General features: G+C 40.2%; 1 protein-coding gene across 1 annotated transcript; it reads left to right on the forward strand.

Moving 5' to 3' along the window:
* Window positions 1-5,718: 5,718 nt before the first annotated feature.
* Window positions 5,719-18,269, forward strand: CSGALNACT1 (chondroitin sulfate N-acetylgalactosaminyltransferase 1; the record flags this gene model as incomplete). Its single annotated transcript, XM_079534867.1, has 7 exons — window positions 5,719-6,352; window positions 12,179-12,395; window positions 13,710-13,811; window positions 14,458-14,636; window positions 15,036-15,130; window positions 17,535-17,616; window positions 17,986-18,269. The coding sequence occupies 7 exons, from the start codon at window positions 5,719-5,721 to the stop codon at window positions 18,267-18,269; spliced, it is 1,593 nt and encodes a 530-aa protein (XP_079390993.1).
* Window positions 18,270-18,534: the final 265 nt, after the last annotated feature.

The raw sequence follows: 18,534 nt of genomic DNA on the forward strand, positions 1-18,534 counted from the left end.
TTTTCTTTTGCCTGTGTACATTATTGAGTGCATGTATGTAAACACTGCAGAGTAAAGGAACAGCATTTCTTTATGCCCAGTCTTACGTGGATAAGAAAACCTCCTCTGTTGCTTGTTCTAATGAGGAAATATATATTTTTCGTATGTGTCTTATTATGCTGACTCTGAGCTACCTCAGAAGTTGTTGCAGTTTAGTGTGGTGTTTAAACTGTGTTTAGTTTTTTCTGGAAATCCTCTATACAGAGCAGCTGCTGATTTAGACATTGTAGTAAAGTAGGACAGTAACTCCTAGCAGTTAGCTGGCTGCAGACTGTCCTTATTCTATTAGCTGGTTTCCTGCAGTTATGGAAAGTTACTGACTTACCTTGATAAGAGGGAAGCAATGAAACTAGCGGCATGGGGGAAGGGAGTGCTGACAAACAGAGAATTGATAATTCTATTACTGTTTGTATTTTTGAGGGTTTCTTGGTTCAAGACTGCATGTAATAGTTATAGGAACTGCTTTGCGAGATAATCAGGTTGTAACTATTCATTATAGACTATATATGTAGAGTATATACTTTATAGGATATATTTCATATTGTCATTAAGGATGGAAAAGATGACTTAGATCTTCTAGTCCAGCCATCAACCTTTCACCACCATAGTCACTAAACGATGTCACTCAGTACCACATCTACATGTTTCCTGAATGTCTCCGGAGGACAGTGACTCCACCACCTCCCTGGGCAGAGTGTTCCAATGCTTCACGACACTTTCTGAGAGGAATTTTTTCCTAATATCCAACCTGAATCTCCCTTGGTGCATCTTGAGGCCATTCCCTCTAGTTCTATTACTAGTTACATGAGAGAAGAGGCTGACCCCACCTCAATAGAAGCTTCTATCGGGAAGTTGTAGAGAGCAGTACGGTCTCCCCTGAGCCTCTTTTCCAGTCAGAGCAATCCCAACTCCTTCAGCTGCTCGTCGTAAGGCCTGTGTTCCAGGTCACTCACCAGCTCCATCACTCTTCTCTGGACATGGTCCAGGACCTTGATGCCTTTCATGTAGTGAGAGACCCAAAAGTGAACATAGTATTTTAGGTGTGGCCTCACCAGTGCTGAGTGCAAGGGGACAATCACCTCTATGGTTTTATTGATGATACCATTTCTGTTACAAGGCAGGATGACATTGGTCTTCTTGGCTACCTGGATACACTGCTGGCTCATGTTCAACTAGCTTAAAGTGATTTATTAAAAAAAAAAAAAAAAAATCTAAATGTAGCATTTTAATTTAGCATTTTGATTCTGGACACAGTTTTTTTTTTTTAATGCATGAGTGTCTTTTTCAACTGCATACAATGCAGTAAGATTATGAAGGTACATCTAGTCAGTTTATCAGACAGGATCTTTTCTTTATCCAGCCTTTTGTATAATTTAGCACTGGATAGATGATTAAGATGAGATGCCCGGTGCTAAAAAAGTAGTGAGAAATCATGATTGAGCATTAAGGAGAGAATTTAGTTTTGCATTCCTTTTACTTGCATCATAAATGTTGACTGGATTCTAATCCCAAAGACATGTTCGATGGTGACGAGTGGTCTAGGTTTCAATCTAATAAAGAAGGTTAGGAGGGTAAGGGCTTTTTCTTTATCCTAACATTTAAAATAATTTGTTCAGTGTTATGCACAGTCCTTGTAATTCAAAAGCTCAAGGCAAATGCCAAGTGGCTGCAGTACTTTCGATTATTTTTTTTTTGTAAGACTCTTAGTCTGCGTGAAACATCTGTTTCCTTCTCCCTGCAGCTCATTTTGATGGGTAGTATGATTCTAATAGCGTATGCTGCTGTTCAGTGAAAGTGTCTCAAATGCCTACATGAAAACAAATTGCGGCTTCTGCCATTCACCATATTCTTTAAAAAAAAAAATTGTAAACATTTAAAATCAAAAATGGCAATAGCCTGTCTCAGTTACACCTGTGATAGGGAACTGTGGCAGAAAGTTCATGAAGATAAGAAGTCACTTAGCATTTGCCCGCGCTGTATGTGCTGGGACACTGCTAACTCCGTTCTTCTGCTGTGCATTTCAGTCCTCTGTGTAATGAATAAGAAGAGTGTAGAGATCAGAGGAGAGAAATTTGTATAGATTGCTTATGTTGTTTTGGGTTTCCTTTCTGCATTAGTTCACACTTGGATTTTTGAGAGCCAAAACTGGCTTGAGGCACACTGCCTTTCAGAGCAGAGATAAATTTATTGCACCTCTGCAGTCCATTAAAAATCCAGATAGTGGTGAGTAACTGAGTGCTTGCCATCCAAAATTTCAAGCCAACTTTCCTAAATTTTGCCACTTCCTAGGGCTGAGTGCAGCACCCTCTGTTGTACAGAGCAGTTTCCACCGCAGTAACAGAACTTAGTGCTTTGTTTAAATAATTTTTTGGGCCCAGACTCCCTGAAAACATCTCAAAAGCACCTTTGTGAGCTGGGCTGATCTCTGGCTGAGCTAGCAGGTTGAGCTGAGGTTGAAGATGTTTTTGCAAACAGAGGCTTTTTTTGAACTTATGTTCTTTTCCCTGGCTATCAGACTAACTGCTGTGCTTTCGTTGAAGTTCCTTTAAGCTTAACACTACCTGATGCAGCTGACTGCTGTAAAATACAGAGGCATTATTGTCAGTTCCTGGAAAAATCTGGCACTTCATTTTGTCTCTGCTTCATCTCAGGCTCTCAGTGTGAAACTGTAGGTCTGGTGAAATCAAGAGGATGGTTGTTAGGAGTTCCTATCCCTGTTTTCCTTGTACTGTATATGCAGCTAAGAGATTGTGGCCACGACCATTTCTGGTATTGACTTAATTGGCTTTTTTTGGCAGTGGTACAGATGAGAGCTGCTTCCACAAGCATGTCTTAGAGACAGCGGTACAGTAGTATCTCTATATTTAAGTGTCAAATGCTGCCTACAAGGCGGTGTCACCGAAGCCACCAGTCCAACCTAATAAGCCCGCTCTCACAGTAGGGGGCAAATAATGAGTGCTTGTTGTTAGGATGCCTCTAATTCTGGTGGAGAAATCCTCATGGCTTGAATTTCTTTTTATGAGAACACTAAAGGATGGAGCAACTCAGTTAATTTATTGTCCTAAAATGTGTTTCAAGAGGCTTCTTTGATAAGTGAGATTGCAACCTAGAAAACTATAAAGGGAAAGAAGTATCCTCAAAAGAGAGCCAGTATTTTTGAGCAAACATAGCTATAAATGCATGTGTATTTTAAGGTCAAAGTTTGAAGAGCTCTTTAGTCAAAACCTGAATCTGATTTTGCTTATAGAAATCGTGTGTTTATCTGAGGCATTGAGATGTAATTTCAGTTTATACCATGTTAGCACAACTAATCCTTTCAGCGATGTTCAGCTTCTGCCAATTCTGTCAATGGACTAATTGTGTGAAGTGAAGCATACAAGTGCAGCAGTGTTTTATGTACTACATCTTACCACTTCCTGACTCTGTCTCACTACCTTCTTGCAGTCCTCTAGCCAGATCTGTTGTACAGTTAGAAATGCCCAGCTTTGACAAGCTCTTCTTGCATTGCAGGAAGCCAACTTTTATAGTGCGTCCATAGGAAGCGTCTCCACTACAGCCTTTCACCACGCAGGAGGAAGACTGAAGATGCAGGCAGCTGGCAAATGTGAAAGCGATGAAGAGGTGTTGTGAGGCTGACGGTGCTTTTTATAGAGAGTGTGTTTTCTGGGAAGGACGTAAGAAGGGAGATAAACAAGTGATGACTGTGGCAAGCTGAGAAATAGCTGCGGCAGACCAAGATGTGCCAAAGAGGAGATCACTGCAAAAAGGTAAGGATGCCAACATCATCCTATCCTTTTTCCTCCTGCTTGAGTATTTTCTTCATCAGTGATTCTTGCTTTGAAAACACTGATGTTTTCCGGAGAATCTTGTGAATACTAAATAGCTGTTCAGCGTTTCATCGAGGAAAAACACGGTAGTATTTTTGTATCTCACTCTAGCCCCCTCAATTCCTTTTCTCTTTTTTTCTAGCAGCTTTGTGGACTGTTAAAATATTGAAAATAGTTAGAAGATCAAGAATACCCCTGGATAATTCCTGCATAGAGAATAATAGTCCAGCAAGACACTGGTGTTGGGCAGGGAAAATCGATGTAGAAGTTTATCAAGTCTTACAAAAGACTTTGGCTCAAGATTAGAAATAACTCTGAAAAGCACATTTTCTCTTAAGTTGTTTTTACTTAAGGGTCTGCCAGGAAGGATGTATGACTAACGAGACTACACATCTGTTTCAAAAACCTGTGTCATAATGTCATGTATGCATCCAAAGGGAGACTGTCTGGAGGTTAATTTATGTTCAGGTCTAACAATGCAGTGTCACAGTGTGATTTAGGATGTTACTCAGCCTTGGCCTAAGTCTGTCAGCCAAACAAATGATGAAAGTCTTTTCGTAGGTATGGAATTGTGCCATGACTGAGGAATTTTTAAAATCTCAGTGGTAGTGTTGTCAGCTTAACTGTTTTAATGCAGTTTATAGCTAGATCAGTATTGATGTTCAGTCATCTAATTTTTGTTTCCTGCTTTAACTGAAGGTAGTCTTAGATAATTTTGAGTTTTAGATTCTCTTATTTAAAGATGCATGTGCTGGTTTTCCCTTAAACCTTCTCAGTGGTCTTCACTCGTAGGCATAGAGTGCATGTGCGGTAAACACAGTAGCATCAGGCATTGTTGCAAGGCTTATTCCATGTTATGTGTAATGGAAAAGTACCTTAAAAGGTGAGGATAGTGTGCAGTAATGATAGCCTACTAGGTGACAAAGCTGCTCCTGATTTTTGAGTGAGACTGAAAGCTCCTGGAAAACCCCATCCCTAGTTCTCTGTTTCATGTGAGCATCTGGTAGGTTATGTCAAACTAAGTGTTTTAGCAGTTGGCCTTCTAGTTTATTGGTTCTCTAATTACACTCCAAATGAAGCTTCACATATTTAAACAGGAACACATTTGCAATCTGATGTTTTGGAAAATATGTCCCTGGAAGCTGAAATATATGTCTTAACTATGGGACCAACTGTCTTCAGAATTTGAGTGCTCCAGGATTTGACAACTTGGAGGGCCAGCATTGCTCAGATAAGCTGAGCACCTTAACGTCAGACTGGAAAGTATTAGTAACAGATAATGACTTCCTAGCAATTTTAAAGCATGACAGACTTGGAGACCTGGACTATTTTCTGGTTGGCAATTGTCATAGTCATGTTGATAAAAGGTAAGCTTGTGCACACAGAACTGCCTGTGTAATGATCTTAGGACCTTTTTAGTCTTAGCACAAGCACTTCATGACTCTGAGATCTACCAGAGTGACTGGGAAACGACAATAAATTATTAGAATGCTCTCAAGCATCTGGACTGAATGACCAAATTGTAATGTGCCTGAATGACTGTCTTTGTTATTTGTCTTACAGGTCCTCAGTCTCCATCAGCCACCAGCCACATTGTAGCAGTGTAGGCGTTGCCATGAGGATCAGGAGGTGTCCTTTCTGCTTTGCTGTTTATCTTTTGATCCTGCTGGGTAAACATCAGAGGGAGCCTAATATGTGGGCAGAGCACACATTTTAAGAGAGCTGTCAAGCTGGTTGCTTGCCAGTACATACATGAATCTGAGTAAAAGTACTCCAAGTCCAGGGGATTCTGTGGCACTGCATGAGTGTAAGAACTGGTACATTTGTTGGGTTAGACTCTACTTTTTGAGAGATGATGCCCCGACGAGGATTTCTTGTACTAGTCCCTCGGCTTGTAGGCCTGCTGGTGGTGGCCTTTTGCTCTGTGTCCATCGTTTATATGTTGGCTTGCACACCTAAGGGTGATACTGAGCAGCTTGCCTTGCCCAGGGTTCACAGTCCGACTGCAAAGGAGGGATATGAAGCTATTCTGCAGGAGCGAGAAGAGCAGCACCGCAACTACATCATCAGCTTGAAGAAGCAAATTGCCCAGCTGAAGGCTGAGCTCCAGGGCAAGAGCGAGCAGCTTAAGAGCATGCAGGACCATAACCCAAACCCCTTGTACATTCATCTTGACCACAGTAATCCAGAGAAGGCCCAGGTTAATCTGCTGGCATTTCTCCGTGCCCAAATAGACAGAGCAGAGGTGCACAGTGGTGTTAAGCTGTCCACAGAGTATGCAGCTGTACCCTTTGAGAGCTTTACTCTACAGAAGGTGTACCAGTTGGAGACAGGGCTGACGCGCCACCCAGAAGAGAAACCTGTGAGGAAGGATAAGCGAGATGAGCTGGTCGAGGTGATCGAGTTAGCTGTTGGGAATTTGAACAACCTGGAGGGGGACAGCACTGCCAAGCACCGTGTATACACAACTTCAGACTTCGTGGAAGGTTTGTATGCAGACAGCAGGTTCGAGTTCTCCTACAGACCTGGTGAGCTGGTTCAGAGAGACTGCCTTACTGAGTGAGATGGGATAATGTTGTAGCACAGATGTATGGGACAAGATTAGCGCTATGACCCAGTGGGGCTGTCTTGGATACAACTGTAGGCGTTATCACCTGTTCTGCTGTTCAGTAGTGTGAGATTTGATCCACAGCTGACCTCACCTAGCTGAGTGTATGTAAGATTGGAAAATTATTTTCCTTATCTTTAAATGTTTTTACTGCATACTTAGGAGACATTTTGGTAAGATGCCTGCCTTTTACATCTTGATTTTACTGAAAGAATCAGGGCATGGGCAGGGATTTGAGAAATGCTTGTCTACTTGACTGAAGCTACACACTTCCAGTTTGCTTCCTTCTTTTTGCTCTTTTCTAAATACATTTCTACTGCGACATTTCTTGCCATGTACAGTGCTTCATGTTCCAATGAAGTTATTCCTTCTGTTAAGGCATGTTTTTTTGTGGTTTTTTTTTTTTTTTTTTTTTTTTTTTTTTTTTTTTTATGCGCAATCAAGGATATTTACCTGGATACCAGTGGACCAAGGCAGAAACCAGTGTGTGTAAAGGCACGTGGAAGGGGTGTATGTTGGAGCACAGCAGTTATTGGTGGTGTTAGCTAGCTGGGAAAGCTGACTGTTTGCTTTTTGCCAGAGCTGCTCAGGACAACTAAAGTTCTTATAGGAGATGTATTAAAGTTAAAAACTTAATTGCATAAGCTTTATATCATTTAGCTGTTTGAGAAATAACAGCATGCATAAGCTGTGTGCCTCCCTTATCTAGAACAGTGGTGTGGTTACTGCCTTTGTCTCAAGATTGGGCAGGTGGGAGGAATGAAATTGAAAATTAGGTAATCAGGATTAGAGACAAGTTCAAAACCTGAACTGTTGCTGTTGATTTGACACTTGTCTCTGTTTTTATCCATATCAACAACCTTTGACACTGGCTCGAGTCCTGGTAACTCAAGTGTATTGCCAGTCCTGCAGTTTAGCATGCCTAGTGTATTAAGTGAAGCAACTAAACCTGATTTGCTTGGGTGTCTTGTGTGGATTTCTTTATCCTTGTAGCTCGCATCTGTTATGCACCATCAGTTTTTCAGTACTAGGTCACTGCTAATGTATAGCAGTAGACACAATGTGTCTACTGCTAAATATGTACATGCTCCTATGCAGGGTGTACAGAAAGAAGGTATTTCTTCAAGTACTTACACTTAACGGGAAGTGTTTCATCTCTGTGACAGTGATATCTTCAAGTGTTGCATCCTCTGCAGTTGATAGACAGAAGCATTTGTGCACAGGAATTAGACTGTGACCCTTACTTACTACCTTATATCTGAGCTAAATTCCTCCTGAGGAGACTTTCTGTTAACGTGAAATTTGGATACACTTCTCAGACAAGTTCTCTATCCAAGAGCAATAGCTGACACATGGTGGAATTTTCCATTTTTTCTTGCTCGGAACTAACAGAAGCACACCTTCCCCTGGGAGCCTGAAATGTATTCATCTGGCTACTGCTCTGCTCTTCTCTGTTTACGGAGAGACACTTTGACCATTCAGCTGCTATAATCTTGCCCTTGGCCCTTTGTTCATCCCACTCTCTATTCCAGGTTCCTGGATTTCTTCCTCTAGGAATGGCTAAGTAACAACATAGGAAAGATCAGGAATCTGTGTATGATAAGCAGGCAAAGAACTATTATGATTCCAACTGGAAGCCAGTTGTTAAGTGGGCAGAATAGCAGGTTTGATCGTTAATTTCTGTAGGCTGCAGAACAGCTGAACAGGTTTGGAAGTCCATCATTTTTTCAAAGATGGAGGTAATAATTTGAAGACTCTCAAAAGCTTGAGCAGTGTTACCAGTGGGAGCACTTCAGAAAGATCTTTTTCATCAAAAAAAATCTGTTATGATACTGTCAAATATGTTGTACCATATTTTTTTTTTTCTACCTTAAGTATGTGGCTATCTAATCATTGGAGTTTTAAATAGGATGTAAGACAAATAAGAAGGAGTGGCTCTACTTTCTCAAATTGTCAGGGACCAGTGATGGACTACCCAATGCATTTTTACCCTGGAAACTTACTGGAAGAAAGGATAATACCTTTCCTTAAAAACATTTTCTTTTCTTTTTTTTTTTTTTAACTCTGTGAAGTAGAAAGGCCACTGGAATGTTGAGTTGCAAGGGGAATGGTGAATGCTGATAAATCCTGTAAGTGATTCCTGCATCATCCAGCAGAACATCAGTAGAAGGCTTGCATGTAGTCATGGAGTCATTAAGATAATCTAGGCCACCCATCCACCTACCACCGATGTTGCATCCAGGGAATGTTTCTGTTAACAATGGAAAACCTGAAATCTATCATATCAGTGGAACTGAGGCTAAAATTGACATCTACTGAAGAGCATTTTGATCAAGTTGCATGATGGTTTACTATTTCTCACAGATCATATAGCTCTGAAGCTTGTTTGCCTGCCCTAAAGAATAGAGCTCAGATAGTTCATTTCTTCAGAGTGCCATAGGAACTGCTGTCCCAAATACTGAACACTTCATGCTCTTTAATCAATCCTTCAGTCCAGGTTGGGTTTTTTTTGATCACTTTTCCTTTTTGCTTCATGCTAGCGCTAGTCTCTCTGCTGATCCACAGCTGCTGTTTACTTTCCTATTTGTATGGGGTTTTCAAAGGCTTTGGTTTTCCTTCTTACCTCTGTGAAGGAGCAGTGCAAATTCTGTGACAAATTTGCTGTGATGGAAGCCATAGGTGCTAACTGGCCTTCCTTACCCTTTGTGAATATATAGCTTTTCCAGGGTACCATATTTCAGGAACAGCCTTTTCAGGAAAGGTTTTTCTGGTTGGTTGGTTTTTGGTTTTTTTTTTCTTTAAGTCTATTTTCCCCCATCCTCTAGCTCATCTCTTAAAATTGAGAGTGTTTGCATCTTTAAATCAAATAGCATGTCCTAATGGCAAAAGTGATGTAGTGCCTTTGGAAATGAGCGGGGGGGGGGGGGGGAGGCGGAGGGGAAGGAGGGAGGGGGGGAAATGTGAGTCCCCACCATGACTCAAGACATTCAGGCTCATTTCCCAGGCTTGTTTCCTGACCTTGGGCAAATCGCATTGGTCCCTTTTTCTAAAAATATTACATTAGCACCTAACCTGGGAAAAAGTTTTCTTTTTTTTTTTCTTTTTTTTTTTTTTAATTTTTAAAAAAAATTTTTTTTTTTAAAAAAAAAATTTTAAAATAATTTAAAAAAAAAAATTAAAAAAAAAACAAAACAAAAAAGAAACAAACAAAGAGGCCCAGATGGTTATACTCAATGCACGTTTAAACTATATGGGAACTGCATGCAGTTCCCTTAAAGATAAAACGTTACAATTATAAATTTCTGGATTACCACCTTGCACAAGAGAACTTTGCCTTTGCCTGGGCTGCTTGTTTTCAGCTGTGTTAGAGGACTTGAACTGAACTGTGGTGCTAGAAGAAGCCTCTGTTGATGTGTGTATAGCATTGGATGGGGACCCTTGGGACACCATGTGCACTTCCATTAAGGAGCCTTTTGTTTATTTGACGAAGCTTCCTCAATTTACAAGTACAGTATATATCTCTGGGGAAGTGGTACCTAGGAGTGCGTTGTTTCTTGGCTGCTGTAGCAGAGGATGTAGAGAAGTTATAAATGTCACCTGGTAGGTGTTATTAAATTGGTTAATCCTATCTTTGTTACTATGAAAAATGTTGGTTCCCTAAGTTGAAAATGAAACATTCCTATCTACTTCTCTCTAGAGAAAATGTGTATCAGACTTAATTTAGTTTTTTTGGTTTATCTTGACATCAGAAGGCTATGTCATTCTTCCACAAAACAAATGTCCTTGGCATGGCCTATGTTAAGAAAAGAGTACACTCAGCTATACACTCAGATTATCAGCAAGCTTTATGTAATCGTAAGAATTCAGAGGCCCAGATTTCCTTTTTCTGACCATCAGAAAGAGGAAATGTAAGAACAATTATATCACCATTCAGATTATATCCATTGCAGGTTCAAGTTGAGTAATGGCAGTTCATGGCTTGTACCGTGGGCAGGCTGATAGAGAAAGCTAGGGAGAATCAAGAGCACAGTTCTAAAAGACTGGCAGAAATATAAAGATGTGTATTCTGTGTCATTGGACTCCAGTGTGAAGCTGGAGTGATACCGCAATTGCTCAGTAACCTGATATTAAATATAAAACACGAAGGACATAATAGGTCAGTATTTCTGCATATTGAGCAGCTGAAGTGCACATTTAAGAAAAAACAAACAAACAAACAAACAAATAAACCACTTAGGCAACGGCAGAGAAGATAAGACAAGCCCGCAGATGTTCTTGCCATACCAGTGTTAAACCTACAACACAAAATGAAGAGCTGGTGTCACTTGGCTATTCGAAGAATCTTTCAATACAGAATGTCAAACTGTTGTTCATAATCAGGTAAGGAAGAAAAAAAGTCAACCTGAGAAAAACAACCGTTTTTTTTCTTGACCCTTGAATTTCTGAAAGGGAATGGAGTAGAATTAGACTTCTCTGCTGATGAAGTTGCTGAGATATTTACACTGGGCTTAAGGAGTTAGGAAAAATTAAATGCTAGCTCTTCTTAAATGTAGCAGATAGGGCTAAGAACATGCTTTGAGTATGCACTGCAGAGCTGGAAGTGTCATTTTGAATGGATAGCATCTGTGACCTTTTGTCCGTCTGTGTCACATTTAAGGTGTCAGAGGAGTGCTTCAATAGGATGTGACTGTTACTTTTACGTTTCATTCCAGCCTTCAGCATGGGACCATGAGTTTCACTCATGGAAGATGTTAAAAGTTCATTCCATGTAGTAAATAAGTACATCCAAAAATGCTCTCTACCAAGTATACCAATCCTGTTAAGAAATGTGTATGCGGCTTTCACTCGACAGCACCTGCTTCAATGCAATGTCTAAGCCATGTTTGTGGTGGTGTTTCCTTACACAGCCACTTCGGGGCAGCACACAGGTGCAGAGGGGTTGGCCTGCGGCTGGAATGGACAGATTGCAGTCAGTTCAAGGGAACAGTCCTTGGCTACTTGGTATGGATTAAATGTCTTTTGAAGCTGTCCCACACACTCTGAAGGATTTATCGTGCTTCTACTCTGTGCAAATGCCACAGTGTCATCCTTGCAGACCATTGCCTAGGAGTGGACGTCATTGCCACAAGGAAAGAAAAAGTCTCTTGAGAGTTAAGGAACAGGAGAGTTTTTGTCCTTATCAGCCACAGGTGAAGCTGATGGCATCTGGTTTTATTACAAGGCTTTTAAGAGCACCTCCATTGTAGTGTAAGAAATGAATGCATTGATTAGGAAGTGGCTTTTCTGGAAGATGCCCTAATTGCTCATAATACCAAGAGGCAGGTTGCCTTCTACACTATCTCTGCATCACCATTGCCGTGCATGCTGTGTTCTAGGATGGTCAATGCACGTACAATTGGATCAGTCTGGAAAAAAAAAGGACAGTGTGTCTACAGGATTATACTGTGTGAGAGCAAATGGTGACCTTTGGGGGCTGTAATTCAGCCAAGTGTAGGTGTGCATCTGTTAGAATACCAAGTAACTCCTACAGCCCAATCCGTTGTCTGACTGCCTCCTCCAAATGATACTGAATCACGTAATGGTATAATAGCAAATAGCTCATGCCTCTGCTGCTTTTTCAGCTTAGATGTAGCCCATTAATCCTTTTTCCCTGTCCTAGAGCTGAGTTTTACTCCTAAATCTTCTATCTCTTGTCTTCACACAGGGATCTACCGCACAGAGAAAGACAAAGGCACCTTGTACGAGCTGACTTTTAAAGGGGACACAAAACATGAGTTCAAGAAGGTTGTTCTATTTCGGCCATTTGGTCCAGTAATGAAAGTGAAAAATGAAAATGTCAATATGGCTGACTCGCTTATTAATGTGATTGTGCCATTGGCCAAGAGAGCCAGCAAGTTTCGTCAGTTCATGCAGAATTTCAGGTAGGTCTCCATCCCAGTGCTGCCTCTCCTATATGTTACTTACTAAGTAAGATGCAACTTCAGGAGTTGTTGAGACCTCCCTCAGTAAAAGTTATGCTATGTTTACAGAGCATCTTACTGTGTGATTAGGAAATTGTTTTTGAGTGATCTACAGTGAATGCAAGGCATTTGATTCTTAATGCACTGTATTTAGCAGTAAAAGTCACTGTATTTCAGTCATGAGGATTTCTGATTTTCATGTATTAAGATGATAGGATTGGAAGGAACCTCTGAAGATTATCCAGTCCAACCCCCCTGCTGAAGCAAATTCCTGAAGAGTTTGTAGTACCTGGCTTGTGTTGGGCACATATTGCTGAGTAGCAGTGTAAGAATTTCATGGTGTCAGTTGCAGAGGAATGTTTTTAGGGAAAACAGAGGGTTAGTGCTTCCAGACACTTTGCCAGGCTTTATTTCGGAAAATATTAAGGCAATAGAAGTCAGAAAGGAAATATAATCAAACTTCAGGATAGTTAGTTGTTAGTTTTAAAATCGTTTTCATTTTCAATGTAGATGTGATCTTAGGAGGGAATATGTAACTGAAATGTAGCTTTAAATAGTTCCCCAGAAAAGGCTGTCTTAGCAACAGATACTGACTCCTGCAATGGGATTTATTTTGCTAATTACAGCCATCTATACATAGGCTCCTTGTCTAAATTAACCATCTGAGCGATGTTTGTTTTAGAATGGGAGAAATCACCTTCTGGTCATGCTGATCTCTACTGATTGGAGGAAAAAGTCTTCCTAATTAAACTTTGTATCAGTAAGGCACATGTAGCGTTAGGACAAATTAATTGTACCCTTAGGCTTTTGACTCGGTCTCCAGGTGATACTGTACTTCACAAAAAGTTCCCTAGCAAAATGCCAAAGATCTGAACTTGGAAGTATCCATTATATAAAAAAATAAATAAAAATTGATGTTAAGAAGTAGAGATTGTATAGCCTGTTTAAAATCCCTCTTATGTTCTTATAGGTGGCACAGTTAATGCCTGCTGGATCATTCTTCTTGGATCTGGATGAGGGTTTTAAACAAGGCTCTATTAAAATAGCAAACACTGTTTAGAGGGTTGTTATCCAACCTGCCTTAAAGTTAATTAGTCTGCAGTCCCTTCTAGAAAAAGCAGTGAGCCACTTGTTCAGTGTACAGATCTCTGCTGGTGAATTATGCCCTCAGGAATGCCTTCCAAAGTCCACCCTACACCATCTTCCCCAGGATGTGCTGGTTACTGAAGCACGTGAGCTTCTGAGACTAATCATAAATCTGTCTCTGTTCTCTAGGGAAGTGGGCATTCAGCAGGATGGGAGAATTCACCTCACAGTCGTTTACTTTGGAAAAGAACAAGTGAACGAGGTCAAATCTATACTTGAAAATACCTCCAAGTAAGTACCTGAGTATCTGATGTATGAACAGTGCACACAGTGATTGTATTATGAATTGGAGACTAGATTAAAAAAAAAGTCCTTAACTCATTGGAGAAAAAAAACATTCTTTGTATCAGTTATAAATGTTGTTATTCTGACAGTCCCTGATTTCTGAAGGTGACTTTTTAACTGTCTCTAAAGTCAGTCTTCAGACTTAACAGGTACAGGCAATCTAGTAGAGCACAGTCTAGTAGGTGCTTTTGACCATCGTGCCAAAAATTCTTGTCTTGATCAGCTTTGTTATAAACCCCGTGCTGGAAGAAGACCCTTAGTTACATAGATATCGTAGGTAATGTGGCCACAGATATTTTACATTTGCGTGCTGAAGAAACACTTGTCCTGCTAAGCTGCATTGGGGTCTTTATAAGGTCTGCCCAAGGAATGTCTCTGACAGGAATGCTAGCATAGTCATATGCAGGTCAAGCTCTGAAAGTACACGTAGTGGAAATCTCCTCAACATTTTAAGAGCTTGTCTGTTCCCCTAAAGTGCTCTCAGAACCCTGGTATGATAAATTTCTGTTAGTTTTCACATACTGGATTCTCATCTCCTCTTGCACTGAGAGCTGGAAGTGAGCATATGCTGATGAATATTTTCCTACCCTAGATCAACCAATTTCAAGAACTTCACTTTCATCCAACTGAATGAAGAGTTTTCCAGGGGCAAAGGATTAGATGTTGGTGCTCGAGTTTGGAAAGGAAGTAATGTTGTTCTCTTTTTTTGTGATGTGGACATATACTTCACAGCTGAATTCCTGAACTCCTGTAGATTGAACACACAGCCAGGTACTGCTACTCTGCTTTCAGCAGATCCACAGCCATTGTGTAACACTTCACTACAGTATTCTTGTATTTGATTTGGTGATGAAGCTGCTGTAAATCACTCTTAAAACGTTGGGAACTAATTAAGACGTATGGAAATATCATCACTGGTTGGCTTTTGAAATGTTACAGCACCTCCCCACCTACTGTAATTGAATTCCTTGCTTTCCACACCTCAACTTTCTGGACCTGAGCCTTCTTGTTTATTATATCCTCGCATTTGTGTTCCCATGCAAAGAATATAAGCTGAGTTTAAAACTTATGTGACTGTATGGTTTCAACTAGTCTGGATTGTGTCTTGTATGTGTGAGAAATGCTTTATACAGTTTAAAAAACAAATAATTAACCCATTGTCGTTTCTAGGAAAGAAAGTTTTCTATCCTGTACTCTTCAGCCAATATAATCCCAGTATAATTTATGGCCATCAAGATTCCATACCATCTTTAGAACAGCAGCTGGTAAGCATATTTTTTTCTGAATGCCTGCTTTTACATGTACAAAATTCTCAATTTGAAACAGTGCATGTACTCTTAGGAAGTATTTCCCTATTCCTTGTGCATAGTGGCATGCATAAAAGTGCTATGAAGACAAAATTAAGTGTAACAATCATCTCACTGTGAATTCTGCAATTATTTCAGCCAAAAAGTATGTAAATATTATTCATTTTAGCCCATGCTTGTTACTTTATACCTGGAAACTAAGAATTTCAATTTTATCTGCTGCTCTGTCAGAAGGCATTTTTTTAATTGGCTAACAAGTCACCCATGGTGTGGTGTCTTGGGGTAAAAGTCCTTGACGTTGCTCTCATCTCCTCTTTGCACTACTTCTTTTCCTTACATCTTGAGAAGCTGGTGCTTGCCACAGCTGCTCCTCTTGATGTTGCAGGTGATGTATCTGCCTGGGTCTGTCCTGTCTTAGACTGGGCACTCTTGCTGTAGCTAAGAGTTTCGTGATGTTGGAAGCCCAGCAACAGTCACAAGTGGAAAAAAAAAGAGACTACTTTTTTTTTTTTTTTTTTTTCCTTTCTAAAATAAAGCATGCTTTGGACTACTCATGTAGGGAATAAGTGGTTGAAAGATCATGGCAGTGTAGCACTTAGAGATTAAAAAAATACTTCCTCATTCACAACATCTATGAAAAGACAATCTTTTTTTAAGCTGTCACGCTTAAAATTTATTTCAAATGTTACTGAAGAGTCTGGAACATCCTTTTTACTGCTTTTGTCTCAGAGAAAACCTGCTGTGGCAATACTATAGAACTTGCTTTAGGTTTTCTCTCTGAGGAGAGTATGCTAGAGATCCTCAGGCTTGTAAACACTGCTTGGAAAGGAAATAGAGTTTAGCTCACAAAGTCTCATAAATTCCACGAACTGCTTTGTCAGGACTGAGCAAATATTTATAGCTAATACTTGAATCATAAAATATGATGCTTATTTCAGAAAAGCTTCTTGATTTCAAAAAGTATTGCCAATCTCATTTTTAGGTAGATTTTTTCATTTTCAGCTCACATTAGTTCCTGGGCAGGAGGCCAGATCTCTGCCATTAAAACAAGACAGCTCTGTCCCGGTACTCATGCTGCTGAGAAAGAAAAACTTCTGAAGTCTTTGAAATAAATTGATTTGTGCAGGAGCTATTTGCGCTAATGGAAAATAATAATGCTAATGCATATGAGTAGCTTGCTTTAAGGGCATAACTACGGAGATTTCTTATTACAGTGCAGATCTGAAAGATCTTAATTTCTTTTAATTGGTTTCTCTTGTCAGCTTGGTTTTTTTGGGGAAAGAAGAAACAAGAAAGAAAGAGCAACAGGAGCAGTAAAATAAAAAAGCCACTAAAATGACAAAGGTTATGAACAAAAGGGGGAAGGCATGAATGAGAAGGCAGGACAGACTATTTTGGAATAAGAATTTTTGGTTAAGGAAACGCTGCTGGGATTGATAAATCCAGAAATGGAAATCCTGCCTCATCTCCTGCAACTTCGTTGCAAAGGAAGCCAAAATTTTCAAAAATAGCTGCTTAAGGGTAGATTTGTAACCACCCCTTGAAGAGGGTGAAGTACTGCTGACTTCCTTAGAGGATTTAAATACCTGTCCCAGTCTGTTGTAACTCTTAGAGTTGAAATCACTCACACAGGGGAATTAGGACATTGGTGATCTATTTTTGTATGTTTGCTTTGAAAATGATTGCCGTGGTCTCTAATTGCTCTGATTTTCCATCTATAGTACACTATATTTTCATAGTCCATTTCAGTAGTGTGGGCGGCATATCTGTTATGCCAAAGACTTTTATGGAATATATATTTACATTACTGGGCTCTAGTTTTAGCTGGTAGCTAAAATAGTTATGTGATGAAAATTATTCTTACCACTTTTTAAATTTTGGTCAAAACTAAGTTAATCAAGAAGCTGTCATTTGTACAATCAGGTCAGAACATCTGTTCTCTTCCAGAGCTCTTGTCCACCATCCAGATGCCACCTATCAGCTCTGTTGCAGAGTCTGGCTTTTCTGTCTTACCAGTATGTTTCTTACACGTGATTTTTGATGTTGATGTACCTCTGAAGAAGTGAACTCCAGATTGTGGTGGAGATATTTCTCCATTTGGGCTGGAATAGCAGTCAGGGAGCAAAACCTGATCCTTCTCTGTCAGGGGATTTATCCATGATAGCTGATGACATGGTTGTTCTTCTGGGCAGAAGCATGCTATAAATATCTACAAATGCTGGTGGATCAGCTACCGATTTATGTGGTGTAGAGTAAATGGGCAGTTGTTCCTGCTTCTGACTGCATTTAGGAACTTGTTTCTCTGCTGCTCATGCTGTAAGCATTTCTACTACCATATAAATGTTCCTTTCCCCTCATGCAGATTATTAAAAAAGAAACTGGATTTTGGAGAGACTTTGGTTTTGGAATGACTTGCCAGTACAGATCTGATTTTATCAACATAGGTAAGAATAATCTGCTCAAATACATTGGCTGTTTTACTGAAACTTAGGAAATTGTAGTCAACTTTCCTTTCTCTGGCCAGTGTGTGTCCATACCTCTGTTTGCAGCAGTAATCTGGCCAGGTGTTCAGACTATTCCCAAGTGCCATAGAGGTTACCAGAATCAAAGCACTGATTAGTACAAATAAAGCAATTCTGGCTGGTGGTGAAAGATTTGAAGTTGAGGAATTTTGGGCACTTTGTTGGCAGAAAGCATAGCTGTTTTCAAAGGCTGACTGGAGCTAGAAAACAGCGGTAGTGCAATTAATAGCATCAAATTTGATAGTGGAAGATGCATATTTCTAGAGTTATTCTGGATTTTCTTTGTGTCAGGTGGCTTTGATCTGGACATTAAAGGCTGGGGTGGTGAAGATGTACATCTGTACCGCAAATACCTTCACAGCAATCTCATCGTGATCAGAACACCCGTCAGGGGTCTCTTCCATCTCTGGCATGAAAAACAATGTCTGGACGAGCTGACCCCAGAGCAGTACAAAATGTGCATGCAATCCAAAGCCATGAATGAGGCTTCTCACGGCCAGCTAGGGATGCTTGTATTCAGGCAAGAGATTGAAACTCACCTCCACAGACAGAAACTGAGCAGTAAGAAGACCTGAAGCCAGAAATTTGCTAACAAAAGATGGGTTAAGACTGAAAGAGAATGAAGATTTCAACGGGCTGGAAGCAAAAGCAGATGAGGGAAAGCGCTTGTCCTCACTTCTTCTGACTTTCCTTAATAGGGCTTTTAGATTCTCCGTTAGCTTGTTCAGCACTTGCTTCCAGGGGAGACTTGAACACTTGGTGAGATAAAAGGTCATGGAGGCAATGAAGGTTTCATAAATATCACTGTGATACAGTAACGAAGGAGATGCTCTTCCACTG

Source organism: Tetrao urogallus (genome assembly GCF_951394365.1).
Source record: "Tetrao urogallus genome assembly, chromosome: 4".
Taxonomy (NCBI): domain Eukaryota; kingdom Metazoa; phylum Chordata; class Aves; order Galliformes; family Phasianidae; genus Tetrao; species Tetrao urogallus.